The 23671-nt window shown below is 45.0% G+C and overlaps 2 protein-coding genes across 5 annotated transcripts in view; one reads left to right on the top strand and one right to left on the bottom strand.

Annotated features, from left to right (window-relative positions):
• The window catches only part of nup160 (nucleoporin 160), a 74950-nt gene extending 57336 nt beyond the window's left edge, over window positions 1-17614 (top strand). For both annotated transcript variants that reach the window (XM_078220367.1, XM_078220366.1), the window contains 9 exons: window positions 677-837; window positions 7560-7620; window positions 9395-9505; window positions 10312-10435; window positions 10938-11039; window positions 14480-14621; window positions 14819-14944; window positions 15754-15858; window positions 16149-17614. In XM_078220367.1, coding sequence (XP_078076493.1) covers window positions 677-837; window positions 7560-7620; window positions 9395-9505; window positions 10312-10435; window positions 10938-11039; window positions 14480-14621; window positions 14819-14944; window positions 15754-15858; window positions 16149-16265 — 1049 coding nt within the window. In that variant the 3' untranslated portion in view covers window positions 16266-17614. The remainder of the gene's footprint in view (window positions 1-676; window positions 838-7559; window positions 7621-9394; window positions 9506-10311; window positions 10436-10937; window positions 11040-14479; window positions 14622-14818; window positions 14945-15753; window positions 15859-16148) is intronic.
• The window catches only part of LOC144498753 (CD59 glycoprotein-like), a 68623-nt gene that overhangs the window by 44658 nt on the left and 294 nt on the right, over window positions 1-23671 (bottom strand). For 2 of the 3 annotated variants that reach the window (XM_078220378.1, XM_078220379.1), the window contains exons 2-4: window positions 23546-23667; window positions 21403-21507; window positions 20702-20773 (exon numbers count right to left, since the gene is read on the bottom strand). In XM_078220378.1, the coding sequence (XP_078076504.1) occupies window positions 20702-20773; window positions 21403-21507; window positions 23546-23597 (229 nt within the window). In that variant the 5' untranslated portion in view covers window positions 23598-23667. Of the gene's footprint in view, window positions 1-19845; window positions 20774-21402; window positions 21508-23545; window positions 23668-23671 lie in introns of those variants that run through there. The other variant, XM_078220377.1, reaches the window with a different exon arrangement.

The raw sequence follows: 23671 nt of genomic DNA, 5'->3' as shown, positions 1-23671 counted from the left end.
CATCCCCTCCCGTGCCCCTCTGTTCAGACTGTTTGTCAAACAGTTCTGGATGAGCAGCAGAGGAAACTAGAACTCCATTGGAAACACCAAGAAAACTCCAGTCATTCTTTTTGGTCCCTTCATAGATGACATTCTCCAGCCACCAATTTCCCCACCTGGAATCTGAACCACATCACCTTCACATCCTGTCAATCTGGAGGGAGGAGTTCAACCCCATATCCTCTCCATACAAAATTCTCCAGCTCACACCTTCAGTCTCTGTCGCTTCCCCAGTCTGTCAGCTACTCAAGCTTTCATCATTGCTTTCGTTACTTCCACCATCAACTATTCCAATGCCTATATAGTTCACAAACTTTCTCATCCAGAGGTTCCGATGTCTGTACCCAGCTCCCACCAACTTAGACTGACTCCAGCTCTCTCAACGCTCAGGTTTGCCAGTGTCTCGTCCTTGTTCTGCAAACAACCAAACCTCCTCTCTGCAATCATCTTCTGCAACCCCCCCCCCCTAACTCTTTCCCCCTCTGGGAGGATCTGCCCCAGTGTGGGGGAGCCAGAAGGGACAGGACAGGATGGGCAGAGCATGCTGGAGGTGGGGCAGGCTGGAGTGAACCAGTGAACCGTTGGAGGTTAGGGATTCTTTACCTTTTGGTAAATTGGTAATTTTTCTTTCTCCTAGCTGGGACAGTGATGTTTGAATATGGAATGCGTCTTGGGCGAGAAGTTCGTTCTCTGGATGGGCTTCAGAAACAAGTTAACTGTTACTTAGTGGGGATAAACTGCCTACGACAAATTCGACCTGAGTACGCCTGGATTGTACGGCCTGCAGCAGGAGCTATGGTATGATAGCACATTTCAACATGCTGTTCCTTGTAAGATGATGGATGGAGTTTCACTATCAGTTTGTGAGAGCACGTGTTTACAAATTGCAGTTACCACCTGAGATGCTGGCAGCTGGAGTGCTGGCTGAACTGGGGAAGATGTGCATGCTCAGTGTTGAATTTGGAGGATTTGTCTTCAGTCTGGGCAAGGGTAGTACTCACTCTGTGAGAGTGGGTTTAAGGTACCCTCATCATAATGCTGGAGGGAGTGTTGGGAATGTGAAATGAAGCGCTCGGTGCCTTTTCAGTGATCATCTTGTTAAGGTTCCCTGATCTAGCATTGATGAGAACTAGGAACAGGAACAGAACATTTGGCCCCTCGAGCCTGCTCCGCCATTCAATAAGATCATGCCTGAGCTCCACTTGCCTGCTCCTCACCATCACCCTTAATTCCTTTACTGTTCAAAAATCTATCTTTGCCTTAAAAACATTCGATGAGGTAGCCTTAACTGCTTGACTGGGCAGAGAATTCCACAGATTCACAACGCTTTGGGTGAAGTAGTTCCTCCTCAACTCAGTCCTAAATGTGCTCCCCCTTATTTTGAGGCTATGCCCCTTAGTTCTGGTTTCACCTGCCAGTGGAAACAACCTCCTTGTTTCTATCTTATCTATTTCCTTCATAATTTTATATGTTTCTATAAGATCACCTCTCTTTCTTTTAAATTCCAATGAGTATGGTCCCAGTCTGCTCAGTCTCTCCTCATAAGCCAACCCCCTCAACTCTGGAACCAACCTAGTGAATCTCCTTTGCACCTCGTCAGTGTCAATATATCCTTAAATAAGGAGACCAAAACCACAGTATTCCAGGTGTGGCCTCACCGGCACCTCCTACAGATGCAACATAATCTCCTTGTTTTTAAATTCCATCCCTCTAGCAGTGAAGAATAACATTCCATTTGCCTTAACTACCTGCTGCACATGCAAGTCAACTTTTTGTGATTCATGCACAAGGACACCCAGATTCCTCTGCACAGCAGCATGCTGCAATTTTTTTACCATTTACATAATAGACCATTTTGCTGTTCCTACCAAAATGGATGACCTCACATTTACCAACACTGTCTATCTGCCTGACCCTTGCCCTCTCACACTTTCTATATCCCTTTGCAGACGCTCTATCACTCATCTTAGTGTCATCTGCGAACTTTGACGCACTACACTTAGTCCCATCTACATAAATTGGAAACAATTGTGGTCCCAACGCTGATCCCTGAGGCATACCAGTAGTCACTGATCGCCAACCAGAAAAACACACATTTACCCCACTTTTTACTTTCTTTCAGTTAACCAATCCTCTATCCGTGTTAATACATTATCCGTAACACCATGCACCTTTATCTTATGCAGCAGCCTTTTGTGCAGCACCTTGTTGAATGCCTTCTAGAAATCCAGATACACGACATCCATCTGTTCCTCGTTCATCGCGCTTGTAATGTTCTCAAAGAATTCCACTAAATTAGTTAAACATGACATGCCTTTCATGAACCCATGCTGTCTCTTCCCAATGGAACAATTTATATCCAGATGTCTCGCTATTTCTTCCTTGATAGATTCGAGCATTTTCCCCATTACAGAAGTTAAGCTAACCAACCTATAGTCTCCTGCCTTTTGTCTACCTCCTTTTTAAAATAGTGGCGTCACATTTGCTGTTTTTCAAACTGTGGGAGCCACTCCAGAGTGACTTTTCACAGTGCTCAGCAAACCTACATACAGGAAGAAATAGCGAGACATTGGGATAGAAAGTCCTCCACCATTCCTCAATTGTACCACCACAAAGTTTTTGCTCCAGTCTACCTTAGCCAACTCCTCCCTCATCCCTTTGTAGTCTCCTTTGTTAAGCACAAGATACTGGTAATGGATTTTACCTTCTGACACTCCATCTGTATTTTAAATTCAACCACACAATGATTGCTCCTTCCGCGAGGATCCCTAACTGCGAAATCATTAATTATTCCTGTCTAATTACACAGGACCAGATCTAAGATAGCTTGCTCCCTCGTAGCTGCCATTACATGCTGTTCAAGGAGACTATTGCAGGTACATTCCATGAACTCCTCCCCAAGGTTGCCTTGACCAACCTGGTTTGACCAATCGACAAGTAGATTAAAGCCCCTCATGATAATTGCTGTACCATTTTGGCATGCATCAGTTATTTCCTTGTTTATTACTCACCCCACCGTGATGTTATTATTTGGCAGCCTACAGACTACTCCTATCGGTGACTTTTTCTAATTTCTAATTTCCACACAAATGGATTCAACCCTTTTCTCTATAGAACCTATATCATCTCTCTCTATCGCCCTGATGTCATCCTTGAATATCAGAGCTGCACCACCCACTTTACCTTTCTGTCTGTCCTTCCAAACAGTCTGATACCCCTGGATATTTAACTCCCAGTCGTGACCGTTCTGCTCCCATGTCTCTGTAATGTCCACTAAATCATACTCATTTGCAATGATTTGTGCCGTCAACTCATTTACCTTGTTTTGAATGCTATGAGCCTTTATGCTAGTTTTTATGCCTTTTTGAATCCTAACACCTTCATTAATAACATCTCCTGAGCTCTTTTTTAACTTTTTTGTAATTTTCTATGTAGTTGAAACCTTCTCCCCATATGCTAACCTGCTGCTTTGCTTCCATTGTACTTTCTGTAAGTATTCTTTCCCCCCCCCCCCCATTCCACTTGCTAGTTTAAAGTTCTTGTGATCACCCTATATATCCTTTCTGCTAGAAAACTGGTGCCAGATTGGTTCAGGTGAAGACTGTCCCAACGGTACAGATCCCTCTTGTTCCAATACTGATGAAAATGCCCCATGAAATGGAACCCCTCTTTCCCTCACCACTCTTGTAGCTACATATTCACTTCCCTAATTTTCTTGTCCTTATGCCGTTTCACACGTGACTTGGGTAGTAAACCAGAGGTGTTAACCCTTGAGGACCTGTTCTTTAATTTAGCTCCTAATGCCTGATAATCCCCAAACAAGTCCTCTTTCCCAGTCTTGTCTGTTGTTTGTCCCAGCATTTGAGGTACTTAATCTACCAGGTGTGATCACCTCCTGAAACAAAGCGTCCAGGTAACCTGCCCCCTCCTGGATGTGCCGCAGCATCTGAAGCTCCGACTCCAGCTCATTAATTGTGAGCCAAAGTTCTTCAAGCAAGGGAGTTAAGTAGAAAGTTTAAAAAGCAGGACATCTCGGGTTGTAATCTCAGGACTACTCCCTGTGCCACGTGCCAGTGAGGTCAGAAATAGGAAGATAGTACAGCTCAACACGTGGCTAAACAGCTGGTGTAGGAGGGAGGGTTTCAGATATCTGGACCATTGGGATCTCTTCTGGGACAGGTGGGACCTGTACAAGAAGGACAGGTTGCATCTAAACTGGAGGGGCATTAAAATTCTGGCCGGGAGGTTTGTTAGTGTCACATGAGAGGATTTAAACTAGTTTGGCAGGTGGGTGGGAACCAAAGCAAAGGTGAATTAGCTGAAGGGGAACTAGAGAGTAGGGCCAGTAAGACTCAGGAAGAGCAGGCAGGGTGGGATTGCAAATCAGAGAGGGTCTGGTGGACTGAAGTGCATTTGTTTCAATGTGAAGTGTAACCGGTAAGGCAGATGAATTTAGAGCTTGGATTAGTACTTGGAACTATGATGTTGTTGCCATTAGAGAGAAGGATTGGCAGCTTAACATCATATAGAGGTTTCAGGCAGGATAGAGGGGGATGTAAAAGGGGTCAGGGAGTTAACTACTTGTTAAGGAGAATATCACAGCTGTACTGCGGGAGGACACTTTTTGGAGGGCTCATACAACAAGGCAATATGGGTAGAGCTCAGGAATAGGAAGGATGTAGGCATAATTTTGGGGGTTTACTCTATCTCAGTCAGCGGGAGATAGAGGAACAGATATATAGGCAGATTTTGGCAAGGTGTAAAAGTAACAGGGTTGTTGTGGTGGGAGATTTTAACTTCCCCAATATTGACTGGGACTCACTTAGTGCTAGGGGCATGGATGGGGCAGAGTTTGTAAGGAGCATCTAGGAGGGCTTCTTGAAACAGTATGCAGATAGACCAATAAGGGAAGGGGCCATATAGGACCTGGTATTGGGGAAGGGCCTGGCCAGGTGGTTGACGTTTCGGTAGGAGAGCAGTTTGGGAACGGTGACCACAATTCAGTAAGCTTTAAGGTACTGATGGATAAAGATAAGTGTTGTCCTCAAGTGAAGGTGCTAAATTGGGGGAAGGCTAATTACAACAATATTAGGCAGGAACTGAAGAATGTAGATTGGGGGCAGATGTTTGAGGGAAAATCAACATCTGGCATGTGGGAGGCTTTCAAGTGTAAGTTGATATGAATTCAGGACCAGCACATTCCTGTAAGGATGGAGGATAAGTACGGCAAGTTTCAAGAACCTTGGATAACGAGAGATATTGTGAGCCTAGTCAAAAAGGAAGCATTCGTCAAAGCTAGGAGGCTAGGAACACACGAAGCAAGTGTGGAATACAAGAAAAGTAGAAAGAAACTTGAGCAAGGAATAAGGAGGGTTAAAAGAGGTCACGAAAAGTCATTGGCCAGCAGGATTAAGGAAAATCCCAAGGCTTTTTACATAAAGAGCGAGAGGGTAGCCAGGGAGAGGGTTGGCCCACTCAAGGACAGGGGAGGGAATCTATGCACGGAGCCAGAGGAAATGGGCGAGGTATTAAATGAGTACTTTGTCAGTATTCACCAAAGAGAAGGACTTGGTGGATGATGAATCTGGGGAAGGGTGTGTTTGGGATAGTTTGGGTCATGTTGAGATCAAAAAGGAGGAAGTATTGGGGTTCTTAAACATTAAGGTAGACAAGTCCCCAGGGCCTGATGGGATATACCCCAGAATACTGAGAGCCAAGGGAGGAAATTGCTGGGGCCTTAAGAGAAATCTTTGTGTCCTCACTGGTTGCAGGGGAGGTCACAGAGGTTTGGCAAATAGCCAATGTTGTTCCTTTATTTAACAAGGGTAGCGAGGATAATCCAGTTAATTCCAGGCCAGTGAGCCTTGCATCAGTGGTAGGGAAATTATTGGAGAGGATTCTTCGAGACAGGGTTTACTCCCACTTGAAAATAAGTGGACGTATTAGCGAGAGGCAACATGGTTTTGTGAAGGGGAGGTCGTGTCTCACGAACTTGATTTGAGTTTTTCGAGGAAGTGACAAAAATGATTGAGAGTAGGGCAGTGGATGTTGTCTACATGGACTTTAGTAAGGCCTTTGACAATGTTCCTCATGGTAGATGCATGGGATCAGAGGTGAGCTGGCAAGATAGATACAGAACTAGCTCGGTCATAGAAGACAGGGTAGCAGTGGATGGGTGCGTTTCTGAATGGAGGGCTGTGACAAGTGGCATTCCTCAGGGATCAGTGCTGGGACTTTTGCTGTTTGATATATAAATAAATGATTTGGAGGAAAATGTAACAGATTTGATTAGTAAGTTTGTGGATGACACAAAGGTTGGTGAAATTGCGGATAGCGATGAGGACCGTCGGAACACAGCAGGATATAGATCGGTTGGAGGCTTGGGCGGAGAGATGGTAGATGGAGTTTAATCTGGACAAATGTGAGGTAATACATTTTGGAAAGTCTAATACAGATGGGAAGTATACAGTAAATGGCAGAACCCGTTGTGACGACTAGAGTAATTTCACAGCAACTTCATTGCAATGTTAATGTAAGTCTTACTTTTGACTAATAAACTTTAAGCATTGATAGACAGAGAGACTTGGGTACACAGGTCATTGAAAGTGGCAACGCAGGTGGAGAAGGTAGTCAAGAAGGCAAACGGCACGGCTGGGGCATTGAGTTTAAAAATTGGAATGTCATGTTGCAGCTTTATAGAACCTTAGTTAGGCCGCATTTGGAATATAGTGTTCAGTTCTGGTCGCCACACTACCAGAAGGATGTGGAGGCTTTGGAGAGGCTACAGAAAAGATTTACTAGGATGTTGCCTGGTATGGAGGGCATTAGCTCTGAGGAGAGGTTGGAGAAACTTGGTTTATTCTCTCTGGAATGATGGAGGTTGAGGGGTGACCTGATAGAAGTCTACAAGATTGAGGGACATGGACAGAGTGGATAGTCAGAAGATTTTTCCCAGGATGGAAGAGTCAATTACTAGAGGGCCTAGGTTTAAGGTGCGAGGGGCAAGTTTAAAGGAGACGTGCGAAGGGCAAGTTTAAAGGAGACGTACGAGGCAAGTTATTTTTTATACAAAGGATGGTGGGTGCCTGGAACTTGCTGCCGGGGGAGGTAGTGGGAGCAGATACGATAGTGACTTTTAAGGGGCGTCTTGACAAATACATGACTAGGATGGGAATAAAGTGATATGGTCCCCGGAAGGGTAAGGCGTTTTAGTTCAGTCGGGCAGCATAGTTGGTGCAGGCTTGGAGGGCCTGTTCCTGTGTTGTAAATTTCTTTGTTTTTTATACCCAAATAAACGGAGGTGGTGTCTGTTTTTAAAAGAAAACATGGGATCTTTGACGTTATCAATAGATATAGTTTGGTGGAGCTGATAGACTCCATATTCCTGGTCTGGTGAGTTGATAGACATATTTACCGTGCTCTCCCTGCTTGTGAGGTTTTGTTGGTAAGAATTAAAAGGTATAATGATTAATACAGTGCAGCTCTCAGCGAAATTTAAATTTTTCTTCCTGTTATAACAGTATGAGCGTCCTGGGGCATCACCAAAGAGGAACCATGACGGCGAGCACACTGTCACGCAAAGTAAGTCATGTTGTTGTTTGTTTCACTACTTGAGGCTATAAATCAAAGAAAGCCGGTTGAATTCTGTGTAAAGTATCTGTGATGTATCTGACAGAATATTGATGCCTGAGGAAAATGTATGTTACTGTGCTGTTGTCCTGTGACTACAAATGACACCAACTCAATTCTCAACTGCCCTTTGACCCCATTTCTAGTGCTGCGAATAGTCAGTATGCGAATAGTCAGTTAGTCTGCAAATAGTCGACTATTCAGTTTCAAGATTCCACCATTCTGCAGTTTGCCCTGTCTTTTTTTCAGCTGTGGCTTTGTTGACTCAGCTTACTTCAGCAATCGGGGCGAAAGAGAGAGAATTACCAGCAGGGAAAAAAATCTCTGGCCTGTATCTGCTGCTACTGTCTTTCCTCTTGTCACATACTGACACACCCAGCACTAGTCAACGCAAACTTTGCAGCTGGCTTTCATCCCAGTCTTTGTATATTCCTGGAAGGTGAAAATACACAAACCGGTCTGGGACGTTGCTCTCAGGGTGTCATTCCTGTGGAGATGATGAGCTCCCATTATCTCCACAGGAAATGCCACTTAGTTTCTACATGGCTTTCATACTTTTGATGTAAACCTGTCTGGAAACAGGGTGTGATTCCATTGTCTCTGCCTTAGCGTCTTAGTGTTGTCCACTTAGGGGGTCAGTTAGCTCAGATGGCTGGGCAGCTAGTTAGTGATGCAGAGTGACGCCAACAGCGCGCGTTCAATTCCCATACTGGCTGAGATTATTCATGAAGACCCTGCTTTATCAACCTTGCCCCCTTGCCTTGAGGTGTGGTGATAGTCTGGTTAAATCACCACCAGTCAGCTCTTCCCCTCAAAGGGGAAAGCAGCCTAAAGTCTTCTGGGACTATGGGGCTTTACCTGCCACCCACCAGCAATTCAGCCAGTGACGCAATTTACATCCTCAGCCATCCTTACTTAAATATTCAATTTTAAAACTACAGGTCTGTCTTAAGAATTCACTGTGTCCATATGTAATTCAAGGTTTTCTCCATAATCTAAATGCATTATCTCCAAATTTGCAGATGATAAAAAGCTGAATTGGGAGGGTGAGCTGTGAGGAGGATGCAGAGAATGCTTCAGCATGATTAGATTCCTGGGATGGCAGACCTGTTATATGAGGAGAGACTAAGTTGGTTAGGACTATATTCATTGAAGTTTAGAAGAGTGAAAGGGGATCTTGTAGAAACGTATAAAATCCTAACAGAAAGAATGTTCCCAGTGATGGGAGAGTCTAGAACTAGGGGTCATAGTTTGAGGATAAGGAGTAAACATTTTAGAACTCAGGTGAGGAGAAATTTCTTCACCCAGAGAGTGGTGAATGTGTGGAATTCACTACCACAAAGTAGTTGAGGCCAAAACATTGTGTGATTTCAAGAAGAAATAGATACAGGTCTTGGGGCTAAAGGGATCAAAGGATATGGGGGGGGAAGATGGGATCAGGATATTGAATTTGATCAGCCATGATCAAAATGAATGGTGGAGCAGGCTCGAAGGGCCGAATGGCCTACCCCTGCTTATAGTTTCTATATGAATAAAGAAGGACGATTTCCTTCCCTAAAGAACATTACTGAACCAGATGAGTGTTTGCGTCGATCCAGTAGTTTCACAATCGTGGGTCAGAGGGAAAGAAGGGGGTTGATGGGAAGGGTGGGGTGGGTAGGAGAGAACGACTTTGGAAACCAGTTATGTGGAGTTGTCTATATTGCTGTTTAATGTGTGGTTGCAGTCTGCCAACAGATTGATATTGTGGAGCTGAAGGATTTGGAGAAGGAGTTTGTGTTGGCGCGTACACGACTACTGCTTGCAAAGCACAACCCGGCCTCTGCAGCGATAGCAGGTGAGAAGATTATGGAAAAAGAGAATCATCCCAGTGTGTCTTGATCGGGTTCTTGTTCAGTTATGCGAAGCCCCTGGTTAATTGTTGAGGGTTAAAAACTTCCACAGTTACAAACATGTTTGAGTTATTTGCTGTTTTAATTATTCTCCAATGGATAGTGGAACACACAAACTGGAGTGAGACTGTCAACACTAAAGTCCTTTTCAGTGACTTCCCATCCTCCCAGTTAGTGCTCCCGTACAACGCTCATTTGTAGTTATCCCCAGCCCAATCTTTGCCTCACTTAATCCCAGTGAAAGCTCCCACCACCCAATATCTGGGCGACTAAGACCACAATAGCAATCCCTGGTTGAGCCCAGCCAGTCTGAGATGGGATGTGAAACTATCTTGGCCTGGGGCACATCACAAGCTCAGTCTACAGGTAGGCTTTAAAAGATTTGTTATGAGGATTTGGCTATCACTGCCAAGACCAGCAATTATTAGCCACCTCTAGTTGTTCTGTACAAATGAGCGATCTGTCCTGCCTGTTATGAGCATGTTTTTGAAGTAAAAGTGGGGTCGTGTATAGAATCGACCAGACCGAACAACAGGTTTTGCCTAATGATCTCCTCTGAACCACTTGGATTCTTGTGTTTTCAAAACCTTAATTCTGACTGGTGTGGGGATTTGGACTTGCATTCTCTGTCATTAATCCAGTGCTGATTTGATAAATCTTCAATATCCGCTGTTATAGCCTTGTTTAAATGGAGAGGATGAAGCTGTATGTTATGCCTGCTTGCTCTGTCTTTAATCCTCTTCTACTTCAGGGAGTGCCTCTGCCGAGGAAATGGTGGCTTTACTTGTTCAAGTGGGTCTCTTTGATGCTGCTATCTCCTTGTGTCAAACCTTCAAACACTCTCTGACCCCCATCTTCGAAGGACTGTCCTTCAAGTAAGTGTGTGATTGCTTGTAAATACAATACATGATTCATCTCATCTCCTTCCCATCCAGTAGAACTCAAAGCAGATGATGTAAATGAGTGGAGCACCATGTTTTGGATTGAAGATATCACTCCATGGATGGAGTGGGGGTACAAGGACAGTGTTGATGGGCATGCTGTGTTGGTTACTTGCTTTTCCCCAAGATATGTTGTTTGATGATCAACACTTTGAGAGCTGCTCCCCCTCGGATTTGCTGTGGGATAGTTCTCTCTGGAAAGGGGAACTAAGTTTGTAAATTTCAGACACCGTTTGAAGTGTGAACTTTCTGAAAGGACAAAGTTTACTGAAGCTTCGAAGAAAGTGAGAGTCCATTAGTACAGGGCAGACTAATTGTCCAAGATGGGATGGACTGTAATTGTGGAATTATGTGATGTAATCCAGGATGGAGTGTGATGTATTCTTGGATGGATTGTAATTGTGGAATTATGAACCATGTCCTCCCTCTGTTTCAGGTGCATTAAACTGCAATTCATGGGTGAGACAGCGCAGTCTGCTGCCTGGGACTGGTTGAAAACTAATCAAATACCTTCCATCGTCACAACAAAGGAATCCAGGTATGGTCCCTGATAGGGAGGAGCGTGGCCCTGGGCTGGGACAGGGGTTTGGGGGGTTGGCACAGGACAGAGAGTGGTTTGAGCACACCCTCTGAATCAGTTTAGTGTGGTAGTGGCTGCTGAGTAAGTTGTGTTGTAATTGCTTCTGTGATTCACAGGGTACCATTGCACACAATGAAGCAACATGCGCTGGCTGGAATGATGTGAAGTATATCACAATCACTGATAGTCTAACAAAACAGGATAATTCCATTGATATAAACCCAGAGCCAAGTTTCTGCTATGAATATATATATAGGAGAGGTGGTGAGTCTCTGGGTTAGGCAGCAGTTAAAGCCATATATCTCCCACTGGCTAGCAACACTGGGAAAATAAGAGAAACTTGGTTGGTCAGTCGATCATGCTTTAAACAAGAAGCTGTGGGGTCCAACTGGAAGCTTTTATGGTTCACGTGATTGCTTCACAGCTCCAGGGACCTGGGTTCGATTCCCGGCTTGGGCCGCTGTCTGTGTGGAGTTTGCACAGTCTCCTCGTGTCTGCGTGCGTTTCCTCTGGGTGCTCTGGTTTCCTCCCACAGTCCAAAGATGTGCGGGTTAGGTTGATTGGCCATGTTAAAATTGCCCCTTAGTGTCCTGAGATGTGTAGGTGGGAGGGATTAGCGGGTAAATGTGTAGGGATATGGGGGTAGGGCCTAGGTGGGATTGTGGTCGGTGCAGACTCGATGGGCCAGATGGCCTCTTTCTGCACTGTAGAGTTTCTATGATTCTGTGATGAAGATAGTCAGAAAGGGCTCAGACAGTTCCGCCCCATGGCTAAGGATTTGCATTGGATACTGGACATTGTGGACAATCTGCTCAATACTAGATGCACACACTAATGGGAGTGACTAGTTCTGATTGAACATTGCAATATTTGCAATAAGCTAGGAATTTCTAATTGGCAGGTTAAAGGTAATTGCACTTGTATCCTAGGTACAATGGCTGAGGAATTAAATTTGTACTTTGCTTCAGCCTTCACAAAGGAAGACATGAACAATGTGGCAGAAGTGCTGAGTGAAACATGTTTTAGTGAGGATCTGAAGGAAATCAGCATTAGTAGAGAAATGGTTTGGGGGAAATTGAAGGTGGGTAAATCTCCAGGTCCTGATCTTTTTTCCAGCGTACTTAAAGAAGTGGCCCTGGAAATAGTAGATCCATTGGTGGTTATTTTCCAAAATTCTTTGGACTCTTAATAGTTCCTGCAGATTGGAGGGTAGCTAATGTAAGCCTGGTATTCAAAAAGGGAGATAGAGAGAAAACATGGAACTATAGACCAGTGAGCCTAATGTCAGTATTGGGGAAGTTGCTAGAGTCTATTATCAAGGATTTCATAACTCAGCATTTGGAAGGCAATGGTATAATCAGACAAAATCAGCATACAAATCTATTGGAATTTTTTGAGGGTTTAACTAGTAGAGTTGACCGAGGAAAACCAGTGGATGTGGTTTATTTAGACTTTCGAAAGGCTCTCAACAAGATCTCACATAACAGGCTACTATGTAAAGTTAAAGCACATGGAATTGCAGGTAATGTCTTGAGGTGGATAGAAAGCTGGATAGCAGATAGGAAGCAAAGAGTTGGCATAAATGGGTCTTTTTCTGATTGACAGTCAGTGACTAGTGGGGTTTCGTAGGGAACTGTGATAGGACCCCAACTGTTCATATATATTAATGATTTGGAGGAGGGAACTGAATGTATTGGCTCCAAATTTGCAGATGATACAAAGTTGGGTGGGAGGGTGAGTTGTGAGGAGGATGCAGAGATGCTTCAGCGTGATTTGGACAGGCTGTGTGTGTGGGCATCTGCATGGCAGATGCACTATAATGTGGATAAATGTGAGGTTATTCACTTTGGTACCAATAGTAGGAAGACAGATTATTACTTGAATGAGTGTAAATTGAGAGAGGTGGATACTCAAGATCAGGAGTTGCTGAAAATAAGCATGCAGGTACAGCAAGCAGTAAAGGTGGCAATTGGTATATTGGCCTTCATTTGTAAGAGAATTTGAGTATAGGGATATTTTGCTGCAGTTGTATCGGGTGTTGGTGAGGTCACACCTGGAGTATTGTGTACAGTTTTGATGGTGTTATCTGAGGAAGGATGTCCTTGCTGTAGAGAGAGTACAGCGAAGGTTTACCAGGCTAAGTCGGTTAGGATTATGTTCACAGGAGTTTAGAAGAATGAGAGGGGATCTCACAAAAACTTAAAAATTCTAGCAGGATTAGACAGGGTAGATTCGGAAAGAATGTTCCCAATAGTGGTGGAGTCCAGAACTAGGAGCCATAGTTTGGAGATAAGGGGTAAACCTTTTAGAATTGAGATGAGGAGAAATGTCTTCACTCAGAGGGTGGTGAATGTGTGGAATTCAGTACAACAAAGTAGTTGAGGCCAAAGCTTTGTCTGATTTCAAGAAGAAATTGGATAGCTCTTGGGGCTAAAGGGATGAAGGAGGGATCAGGATATTGAATTTGATGATCAAGATGAATGGCCTACTCCTGCTTCTAGTTTCTATCCTGAGAATCTCCCAGCTTCTTGTACCTATATCCCAGGAATCTCTCAGGTTCTTTGTTAGATTAGCTGTCGAGCTACTACATGGAAGAATCTATTATTGTGTCACTGTCTTTGTCAAATCCCTCTTGGTGAGCTGGTACTTTAGCTTTTCTGTGAAGGGTGACCCTCCTCCTCGGGTAGCACAGTGGTTAGCACTGCTGCCTCACATAGCCAGGGATCTGGGTTAAATTCCAGCCATGGGTAACTGTGTGGAGTTTGCAAGTTCTCCGTGTCTGCTTGGGTTTTCTCCGGGTGCTCCGGTTTCCTCCCTCAGTCCAAAGATGTGCAGGTTGCAGGGGGGGGGGGGGGTGATAAATGTATAATTTACAGGAATAGGGTAGGGGGTAGTTTCCAGTTGAAATAAGCTGCAGGTATGAAGAAGAAACTGAGTTTACACACACATAATTGTAAGCTTTTTATCTGTGTGCTTAGTATTCAGTTACCACACTGAGTGAGGTTTGTTGTCAAGTCCCGGAGGATACCCTGCTTTTTAATTCTACAGGATCTCCAAATCACCTGAATAATGTGGAGTCCCAGGTTTAGTTGATAAATGTGAGCTCAGTGCTATAACATTGGAGTTGGACTGGCCAGGCAGACTGGCTGATTGCTCTGTAGAAGAGTCATGTTGGATTTTAAACACTAACTCTGTTTCTCTTTCCACAATCGGACCTGCTGGGTTTTTCCCAGTATTTTCTGTTTATTATTTGTGTGTGTGTGTATATGTTTGTATGTGTATATATTTTATATACACACACACACATGGCTAATTCTTTACCCAGTTGAAGTTTTTTGTCCTTGTGTAAAGGAGAATCTCTTGCTAAATCCTCTTAACTTTCTGTTTATCCTGTTCAGTGCCACAGATGAAGCCTGGAGGTTGCTGTCTTCCTACCTTGATCGCTACCAGTCTCAAAGTTCCCAGTACCATCGCTGTGTTATTAATAAACTACTGTCTCATGGAGTGCCACTTCCTAACTGGCTTATTAATAGCTATAAGGCAAGGGTGACACTTTTTTCATTTCAAGGAAGTCCCAAATGGTATAAATGCAAATGATTCTGGTGAGGGAGAGTGTGAATGAATTAACCCTGGTCATCTTATTAAAGTTGCCTACTCGAGTTGGTGAAATGCAGCAGCTCAATATTTTGCGCTAGTGTCAGCTGACATGCAAACTGAACTGCTTTGCCCTTTAACAGGAAATGGACGTTGCTGGGCTCCTGAGGCTGTACTTGAACTATGACCTCCTTGAGGAAGCAGTGGACTTGGTGCTGGAGTACATTGATGCGCTAATGGGAAAAGGATATCAATATTTTGGCATTGAGGTAAGGGTATTAGTCAGTGACTTCCTCTTCCGGAGTCTGAGGTGAAGACTGCGTATTGTAATTATGCACAGATCAATAGAATCCTGGAATATTTTATTTGACACTACTAGAGGAAAACCCATTGCAATCTTCAGATGGTACAGAAGGAGGCCATTCAGCCCATCATGCCTGTTGGTACTTGTAGAGCTATCTAATTATTCCCGCTCCCTTGCCCTTTCCTTTTAGCCTGCAGATTTCTCCTTTTCATTTTTTCAGTGAATTCCCATTTGAAAATTTCTCTTGAATCTGTTTCCAATAATCCATCAGGAAGTATATTCCAGTGCGAGCTGGGCACTGCGACAGGGCCCGGCTGGTACAAGCTCCGTGACGCGGCCGGGTGCTGTTTCGGGGCCGGATGCCATGACGTGGCCTGGACGGTGCGAGCCGGGCACTGCGGGGCTGGGCCAGTGTGAGCCAGGTGCCATGACGCGGTCCAGCTGGGCACTGCGGGGCCAGGCCAGTGTGAGCCAGGTGCCATGACGCAGTCCAGCTGGGCACTGCGGGGCCAGGCCAGTGCGAGCCAGGTGCCATGACGCGGTCCAGCCGGGCACTGCGGGGCCAGGCCAGTGTGGGCCAGGTGCCATGACGCGGTACTGCGGGGCCGGGACGGTGCGAGCATTTGAAATTCTATAGTAAACTGCAAGAAATGTCTCCATTTCCTTCCAAAGTAAATGCAACAGGAGGAACAGTCCCCTTCTTAAATCTATTATTGCATGATGCTGCACAGGAGCTAGGAAGCACACTTTAATGTACTGAAATCTTTGTTGCAGCGGTCACTGTCAGCCACAGCTCCACCTGTTTGGCTCCCTTACACAGCCATTGACCAGTTACTGCAGGCACTGGGAGAGAACCAGAGCAACGTAAATAACATGAGGGTGAGTGTAAGCAGGATTCTCAGCTTGACATTGAGAATTGCCTTTTCATTTGGAAGACAGAGCGTATATTGATGAGAGACAAATCTTCCAGTGTAACAATACAGACAAGCTCTCTTACAACTGGACAAGATGGAGTGCCCCTCTAATTTCCTGCATGTGCTGCCTGCCTCTCATCCCTGATGAGAACTACTTGAAACTGCAGCCTCTTCCCGACATTAATCCCCGAGCTCTGTTATTGATGTATCTGATGTGAAAGCACTTGGCTATAATAGACTCTGTTATTTTCTCAGCTCTGTGAAAAGCTCCACGGCAGATTGGCAGATTATCACCAGCAGGTGGATCAGACAACTTCAGACATGAACAGCTACAGGCGGCAGCAGCAGTTTGAAGATGGGGCTGGTCTATGAGAGTTGTCCCTCAGCCTAGGGCTAGGTGCCATGCAGAAAGATGTCTTGTGATGCCAATGTCCAGTGATCCTTGCTGCCTTGCCTACATATCCTTGAGTGCCTGTACAGACTCTTAATCAAAGCCAGGACATTCATTGTGCACACTTCATACACCAGTTTTTATAATGTCCAACTTCTGAGTCAAGTTCTGCTTTGTTAGCCAGTCCAGTTGTCATTGCCTCTGTAACTGTGGGGATGGAGGGGAAATCTGCTCTCTCTGTAACGGGGGGGGGGGGGGGGGCGGGGAGAGAATCTCCTGCGCGCGCTCTCTAACCGGGGGAGGGGGAGAATCTCCTGCTCTCTCTGTAATGGGGTGGGGCATGGGATCTCCTGCGTGTGTGCTCTCTGTCTCTCTCTAGCGGGGGGCAGTGAGAATCTCCCCTAACTGGGGAGGGCAGGGGTGTGATCTGCTGTTCTCTGTCTCTAACTTGGGTGGAGGGGGAGGAAAATCTTATGCGCGCTCTCCCTCGAACTATGTGGGGGGTGGGGATGTGGGGTCTCCTGTAAGGGCAGGGTACCAGAGCAGGGCTGTGGTTCCAGGAGTGTTCTGGGCTAATAACTTGACTTTTTTGTACTATATATGAATGCTAAAGGTTTGCCTTTTTTGAGGCTTTTATTTATTGGAAGATTTTTTTCCAATCTTAATAAAGGAATTGTAATTGTGTTAATTGGAGTGTTGTTGTTGTTTGATCTGGCAAACCTGTACCGAGGACAGACTTTCCTGATAGGCATTCGGAAGTAGGAATAGAGGTTAATACCTGTACCAGCTCGGTCACACTACCCAGGATTTCGAGGAGCACCATATTAGGAGGAGTTCTATTTGTGCCTGTGGTCAGGGTCTTCCCAGCTTTTCTGTCAATATTTCTCATCATTGAATAGTGCAGATTCTCCACCCAGCTACCCTGATAGTACTCAGTCTGACCCTTTGCTGTCCAGTACCAAGCCCTGCCAGGCATGAACAGTTCCTAGGCCCAGCGACTGTGGCAGATAGCTTACCTGTTCAATAATATACCAGTTACAAGCTCAAAGTAGTTGGCTTGGTGCCTGTTTTTAAATCACAATGATCTCTTCCAGGCTGGAACCATTCAACCTATCATGATTATACTAGCCCTCTGCAAGACAGTTCTGCTGCCTCACAACCCAGCCTTTCTCTCAACCCTTTTGCAAGCCGCAAGCCAATTAAGTTTTCCTCAAATCCTCCTGGTTATTGACCCCCTACTCAGGGGAAAGGTACGGAATTCCTACCCACCTGACGAAGGGACAGCCTGTTCTGAAAGCTAGTGGCTTTTGCTACCAAATAAACCTGTTGGACTTTAACCTGGTGTTGTAAGACTTCTTACTGTGTATATCACTGGACACAGGTTTCCTATTACAGAAACAACCTTCGACCATTCTCCTCTACCTCTTGCCACTGGATCCAAAATTGACAATGTGACCTGGAAGTTCCTCATCTCTGGTACCATTCTGGTGCTATATCAAAAGAAGACGATGGGCAGACTGTGGGAGACTACACAATCAACATAACTTTGTGTTAGTCTCACTGTCTTAACTGCACCATCGTCTTGTGCCCTGCTGCACTCAGTAAAAGCTCACTGACCTCCAGTCACCTACACTTGGTGTTCCTATTAAGTTCATCTGCAAGAATGTTTAAGCTTCACAACTCACTATAACAGCCACAAAAGGTGAAATATTTCATCAGGAAACACCAACTACCTCTTAAGGCAGTTGGTGTTTCCTCACAAATCACTAGCTGTCTTGTATTGGGTTTGGGGTAGTAGTGCCCAATCCAATTAAATGAAAAGTATGAAACAGCTGAGGCTTCACTGAGAAGCTTACTGTGATCTCAGCTCTGCTCAGAGTCACAGGAAGGGTGAGGGGAGAGACTCCATTCAGGCAGACTGCACTGATCCTTCACTGACAGCTCCTTACATTTCTCCAATACTGAAACCAGCTCACTGTACTGTCCCTGGAAATACCAATGTATCAGTAAGCTAGGAAACCTCCGACTCGCTGCAATTTTATTAAAGACAGCCCAAAGTGAACTTCATGCAGCAACACATCCAATGATTTGTGAAGGTTGGAGGTACAAACCAAACAATCCACTTAGTAGCTGGTGTGGGGAAGTAGAAAATTGGACACACTATCTCATGCTGCATTAGCCCAAAGATTGTTTGAGATGGCTTTGAAGAGGATCTGCCTGTCCTGCTCAGAGCATAATGGGACAATGCCTTACTGAATGATGTAGTAGATGTATCATTTGGTCATTGTACCTGTGTCTTGGAGCTTTACAATTAGTCTCACTCCTATACTTTTCCTCCATTTCGCTGCAATTGTTAAGTATCCAGTTCCTTTTTGAAAATTACTACTGCTTCAGTTTAGGTTGGTGCTGTAGTAAAATGGAGAGTGCCTCGTCCACAATGAGCAAAGATGGGATTTAATCCAAATTCATAACAGTATATGGACTTCATGATTTAGCTGATAGTCATGCAGCAAGACTGACACATCCAGGTATTAACTCAGGTTCTACGTTACCAAACTCAATCAAAATTCCACTCTCTCAGCAGCAACCACAAGACTATATGGAAAAGGGTCAAGCGCCTATACACCAACCTCCTGTGCATTACCACATAGCATTGAGATCTCCTTAATTACAGCCTCTTTAATCCTTTTCCACAATGAGCTGTAGGTTCATGCAATGGAGTTAAGCTCCCTCGACACTGTCCCCATCAAACACTCCCAGGACAGTTACAGCACGGTTAGATTCCGAGTGAAGCTCCCTCGATACTGTCCCATTAACCACTCCCAGGACAGGTCCAGCAGGGGGTTAGATACAGAGTAAAGCTCCCGCTGCAGTGTCCCATCAAACGTTCAGGAAAGGTGCAACCTGCTTGACCTGTCCTCAAAAGATAAATCCCTCATTCCATGGAATTGGAACCTTCTCTGGAATTCTCAGCACGTCTTTTAGTAAGGCAATGGAAACCTATATAGTAATCTAGATGTTCTCCAAGACCTTGTACAGTTGAAGCAAGTCCTCCCTACTTTTATACTTCACTTCCTGTGGAATAAAGGCCAACATTCCATTTACTTTCCTACTTGCCATATCTGAATGCTCACTTGTGAATTATGTACATAAACACCCAGATCCCTCTGTACTGCAGCATTTTGTAGTCTCTACATTAAAATATTTCAATTTTCTATTCTTCCTGCTAAAGTGGACAACCACACATTTTCTCACATTATACACCATCTATTTTTTGCCCATTCATTTAACTTTCTTCATCCTTTCAGATGCTTCTCAAGCCCAACTGCTTTGACCAAGCTTTTGGTCATCTGACCCAAAACGTCCTTGTTATTATGTTAAAGGCATTAAATATGTTGATGTTGTTTATCTGTCCACAGCTGAGGGGTAAAACAGCTGCTCCTCATATGCCTCCCAGTCACCCTTCTCTCAAGTGCCTTTACAGTGTACGTCATGGAGGTGTGGGAGCTAGCGATCCTCACTGCTGAACACAAGTCACTGAATCACAAACTGGACTCCTCCCCCAAAAAAAAGTTTTTATTGAACAATCAAAATAAATAGCAAAATGCAAAGTACAAAAGCATTAGCCAGCTGCTTCATTCACTACACAACTTCATTCCAATAATACTGATCAAGTACTGAGCTTTGGTTGAGAATTCGCTCTTAAAGACAGCCTGCCTTAATCTTGTCTGCTCCAGCTGGTAGCTAACACAATCATCTGTTTAGTGCATAGGGCGAGGTCAAATAAATGTTAGACATTAACTATTGCCACAAGTCTTCCTGGGCTGGATGGGTGCCATGTTACAGCAGTTGCCAAGACGAGCAACAGTTACAGGTTAGGTATTCATTCTGAAAGAAAGTTTTAAACAGCAACATAGTTGTTCTCGGAGCTGGAAGTGACCGATTCAAACTGCACTAATGCAGGGAAGCAGAGTGCGTTGGGGTCCTGAGGGCAAGGATGTCTTCAGCAATCCCATTCTGAAGAGAGGGGACAGTGACCTCCACTTTGTGGGTTAGTTTATCAGATAGAGAATCAGCTGGAGAATTCAGGGAAGGGGATTTACCGTTTTAGAATGGCAGTTTCATGAATATTATGGGAACTTTGAACAGATACAACCTGGTGCAGTGAGGACACTCATTACAAGGCATTAGACTGTGTCCGTGGCCCTCAGCAACACTGCTTTGTCAGGAGAGTTTATAAGCTTGGCGGGAGGTCACACCCTCTTGCGGTTTTAGAACCAAGGAAGATGCAGGCCAACAGAAGCAGCCAGGAGGCTCAGTAGGAAGAGGTTTAAATCTGTTCCAGGAGTGCCACTTTGCCGAGAGTTGCAAAGGTCCCAGTTACAGCAGACGGAGCTGATCACGTCCGCGCCCTTACCGAATTCTGCTCGCACGGCCCTGTCGTGACAACGCTGATTCATCCAGCAGCGGCGGAGCACCTGTTTGCTTGCTGAAAGCAAAATGGAAATCAATTAGCAAATTTCTCAATGAACCAGTGAACAAATGAGTAATGGGGAGGGGGGGGGGGGGGGGGAGTCCACCTCCAGGGCCACAGTGGGGGAGGGGAGGGGGGGGGAGTCCACCTCCAGGGCCACGGGGGGGGGGGGGGGGGAAGTCCACCTCCAGGGCCACGGGGGTGAGGGGAGGGGGGGGAGGGGGAGGAGGGGGGAGTCCACCTCCAGGGCCACGGGGGGGGGGGGGGGGGGGGGCTCATGTCCAGGGCCACAGGGGGGGCGGGATGAGTGCGGCCCCACATCCAGGGCCACAGGGGGGAGGGGGGTCCCATGGCTATGGCAGGGGCTTTGTAATCTGATTAATCCTTTAGTATTCCTCAGTCCACATACCCTGAACACTAAATTGAAACTTTGCTGTGAAACATTATAGGAAACCTTGTGAAGCCAAGACCAGCAGGAACTCCATGCTAATAATACAGCCTCGCATTCAATGAAATTAATCCAATTCGAAGGAAGATGAATACAATACAGAATTCAAATGATCATCACGTCAGCAAAGAATTTAATCAAACATGATGCACAAAGATGCAGAACAACAGAACAGATAAAACCCAGCAATACATACCCATGATGGTAACATTAAGGCAGGCATCGTAGTTTGCTGCACATTCCTTCCTGGGGCAAATCGCATCATTGTCACTATTGCATTCAAAGCAGGAAAGAGCAGAACCTACGGAGAGCCAGAGGAATTTGATTTATCGTCACATATTAATGTACAGTGAAAAGTATTGTTTCTTGCGCACTGTACAGACAAAGCATACCATTCATAGAGAAGGGAACGAGAGAGTGCAGAATGTAGTGTTACAGTCATAGTTAAGGTGTAGAGAAAGATCAACTTAATGCAAGGTAAGTCCATTCAAAAGTCTGACAGCAGCAGGGAAGAAGCTGTTCTTGAGTCGGTTGGTACGTAACCTCAGACTTTTGTATCTTTTACCCGATGGAAGAAGGTGGAAGAGAGAATATCTGGGGTGCGTGGGGTCCTTAATTATGCTGGCTGCTTTGCCGAGGCAGCGGGAAGTATAGACAGAGTCAATGGATGGGAGGCTGGTTTGAAGAAAGCATGAGCACACAATCGCTTCTCGGCCTTTTGGCTAAGATCAAGTGAAGTATGGATAGGATGCTGCGCTTGGTTGAGGTCATTAGGTTACATTTAAGCTTCATATGTTTCATATGAAGCAATTTTTAAAAGCGACATCTCGGCCTTTTGGCTAAGTTGCAAATGAGATCCAGCCTTGGAGGAGGAACCCTGCCCCTCCTCCAATCAGCTGGGCTCATGTAGGTCAGGCCCAAGACAGGTGTGACAAGACAGGTGTCTTGTCAGCCTGGATCGGAAATGTCTCAACTTGTTGAGACTCTGAATTGGACTTGATTTGATTGAATTGGAAAAGTATAAACTCAACAGGACTCCAGCAGACTGCAGCCAAATGAGACTGACCTGGAATGCAGCACATTCACTGAGTGTGAACAAGACTGACTCACAGGGTCTGTACCCTCTCCATATAGACCCCCTGGAGAGAGGGTCTGTACCCTCCCCATATAGACCCCCTGGAGAGAGGGTCTGTACCCTCTCCATATAGACCCCCTGGAGAGACGCTCTGTACCCTCCCCATATAGACCCCCTGGAGAGAGGGTCTGTACCCTCCCCATATAGACCCCCTGGAGAGAGGGTCTGTACCCTCCCCATATAGACCCCCTGGAGAGAGGGTCAGTACCCTCTCCATATTGTGACATTACTGTGTCTTTAAGAAATGTATTTCAATCCTGTTTCTCTGCAGTTCTTTTAAGAGGGAAGTTTGTGCTTGTTGCCGACATGTCCAACTAGCTGTCCTTTTGTTGTTAAGAGTCATTTAATAGGCTTTTTGTTTATTATTAATTTGGGCTTAATGCACTCTCCTGGGGTTTGTGTGTTTTACAATCCTTTTGAATTGTTGGGGGAAGAATGATTGACAGGTAAGGTGGGACAGTTTTTTTTCTCTCAGTTTTTACTTTCAGTTTTGGTTGCTGGCTAGTTAGAAGCTGCTGGACTCCAGACTGAAGAGCAGTATTTGTGTCTCTCCCTGGTATTAGAAATTCTGCTGGCTAGTTGGAAGCAGCTTCTCTTGCCTTTCTGGAGTGAAAACTTTGGTGTAGGTAGTTTGCTAGAGGCAAGCAATGGATCTACCTCGAGGTACTGGAAACTCCAGGGTCGGGAAGTTAGAGTTTCAATTCTCCATCCAAAGGACTAATTCACGGCAGGTGTTGCAGAGCAAGAAATTCCAACAGCACGTGAGCATTTGTATTTTGTGTGCTAACTTGGTTTGAGGGTCTGTCTGTAGGGGTGCTCGTGTTGGAACAACATTTGTAGCTGTTAAAGTTTACACAATATCATGGTTTTTTTTCTTGTTTGTAATTGGTAAAACTTATTGCTAATTTTCTTATGTTAATTTTGTTCTTAAATAAACTTTGTTTGATAAAAGCTCCCTCATGTGTCATTTGAATCATACATGGAGTGAAATATCTTATGTTTACCCCAATCGAAATTCAAGATGCAAAACTTACGATCTAGGCTGGCTCCATAAAACACCTCGGAATTTCTAACCTGGATTATCACAATATACGCTTCCCCTGGCAGCGGATCTTTCCCCTCCCATCTATAACCCTGCCAGTTATAAAATTCCATTGGTTACACTTGCTACATGGAACTCCCTCAAAGAGTAAACAAAACTTACCCACTGAACAGAGCGACAGGACAAGCAAACTCCTCAGTAAGATATTTTCCATGGTCCCAGCACACACAGCCTTCACACCTGAAGCCAGACAACGCTACACCAATTAGTCAGTGTTGATCAGTCTTG

The sequence above is a fragment of the Mustelus asterias genome, chromosome 9 (assembly GCF_964213995.1).
Source record: "Mustelus asterias chromosome 9, sMusAst1.hap1.1, whole genome shotgun sequence".
Taxonomy (NCBI): Eukaryota; Metazoa; Chordata; class Chondrichthyes; order Carcharhiniformes; family Triakidae; genus Mustelus; species Mustelus asterias.
This window is presented reverse-complemented; position numbering and strand designations above follow the sequence as displayed.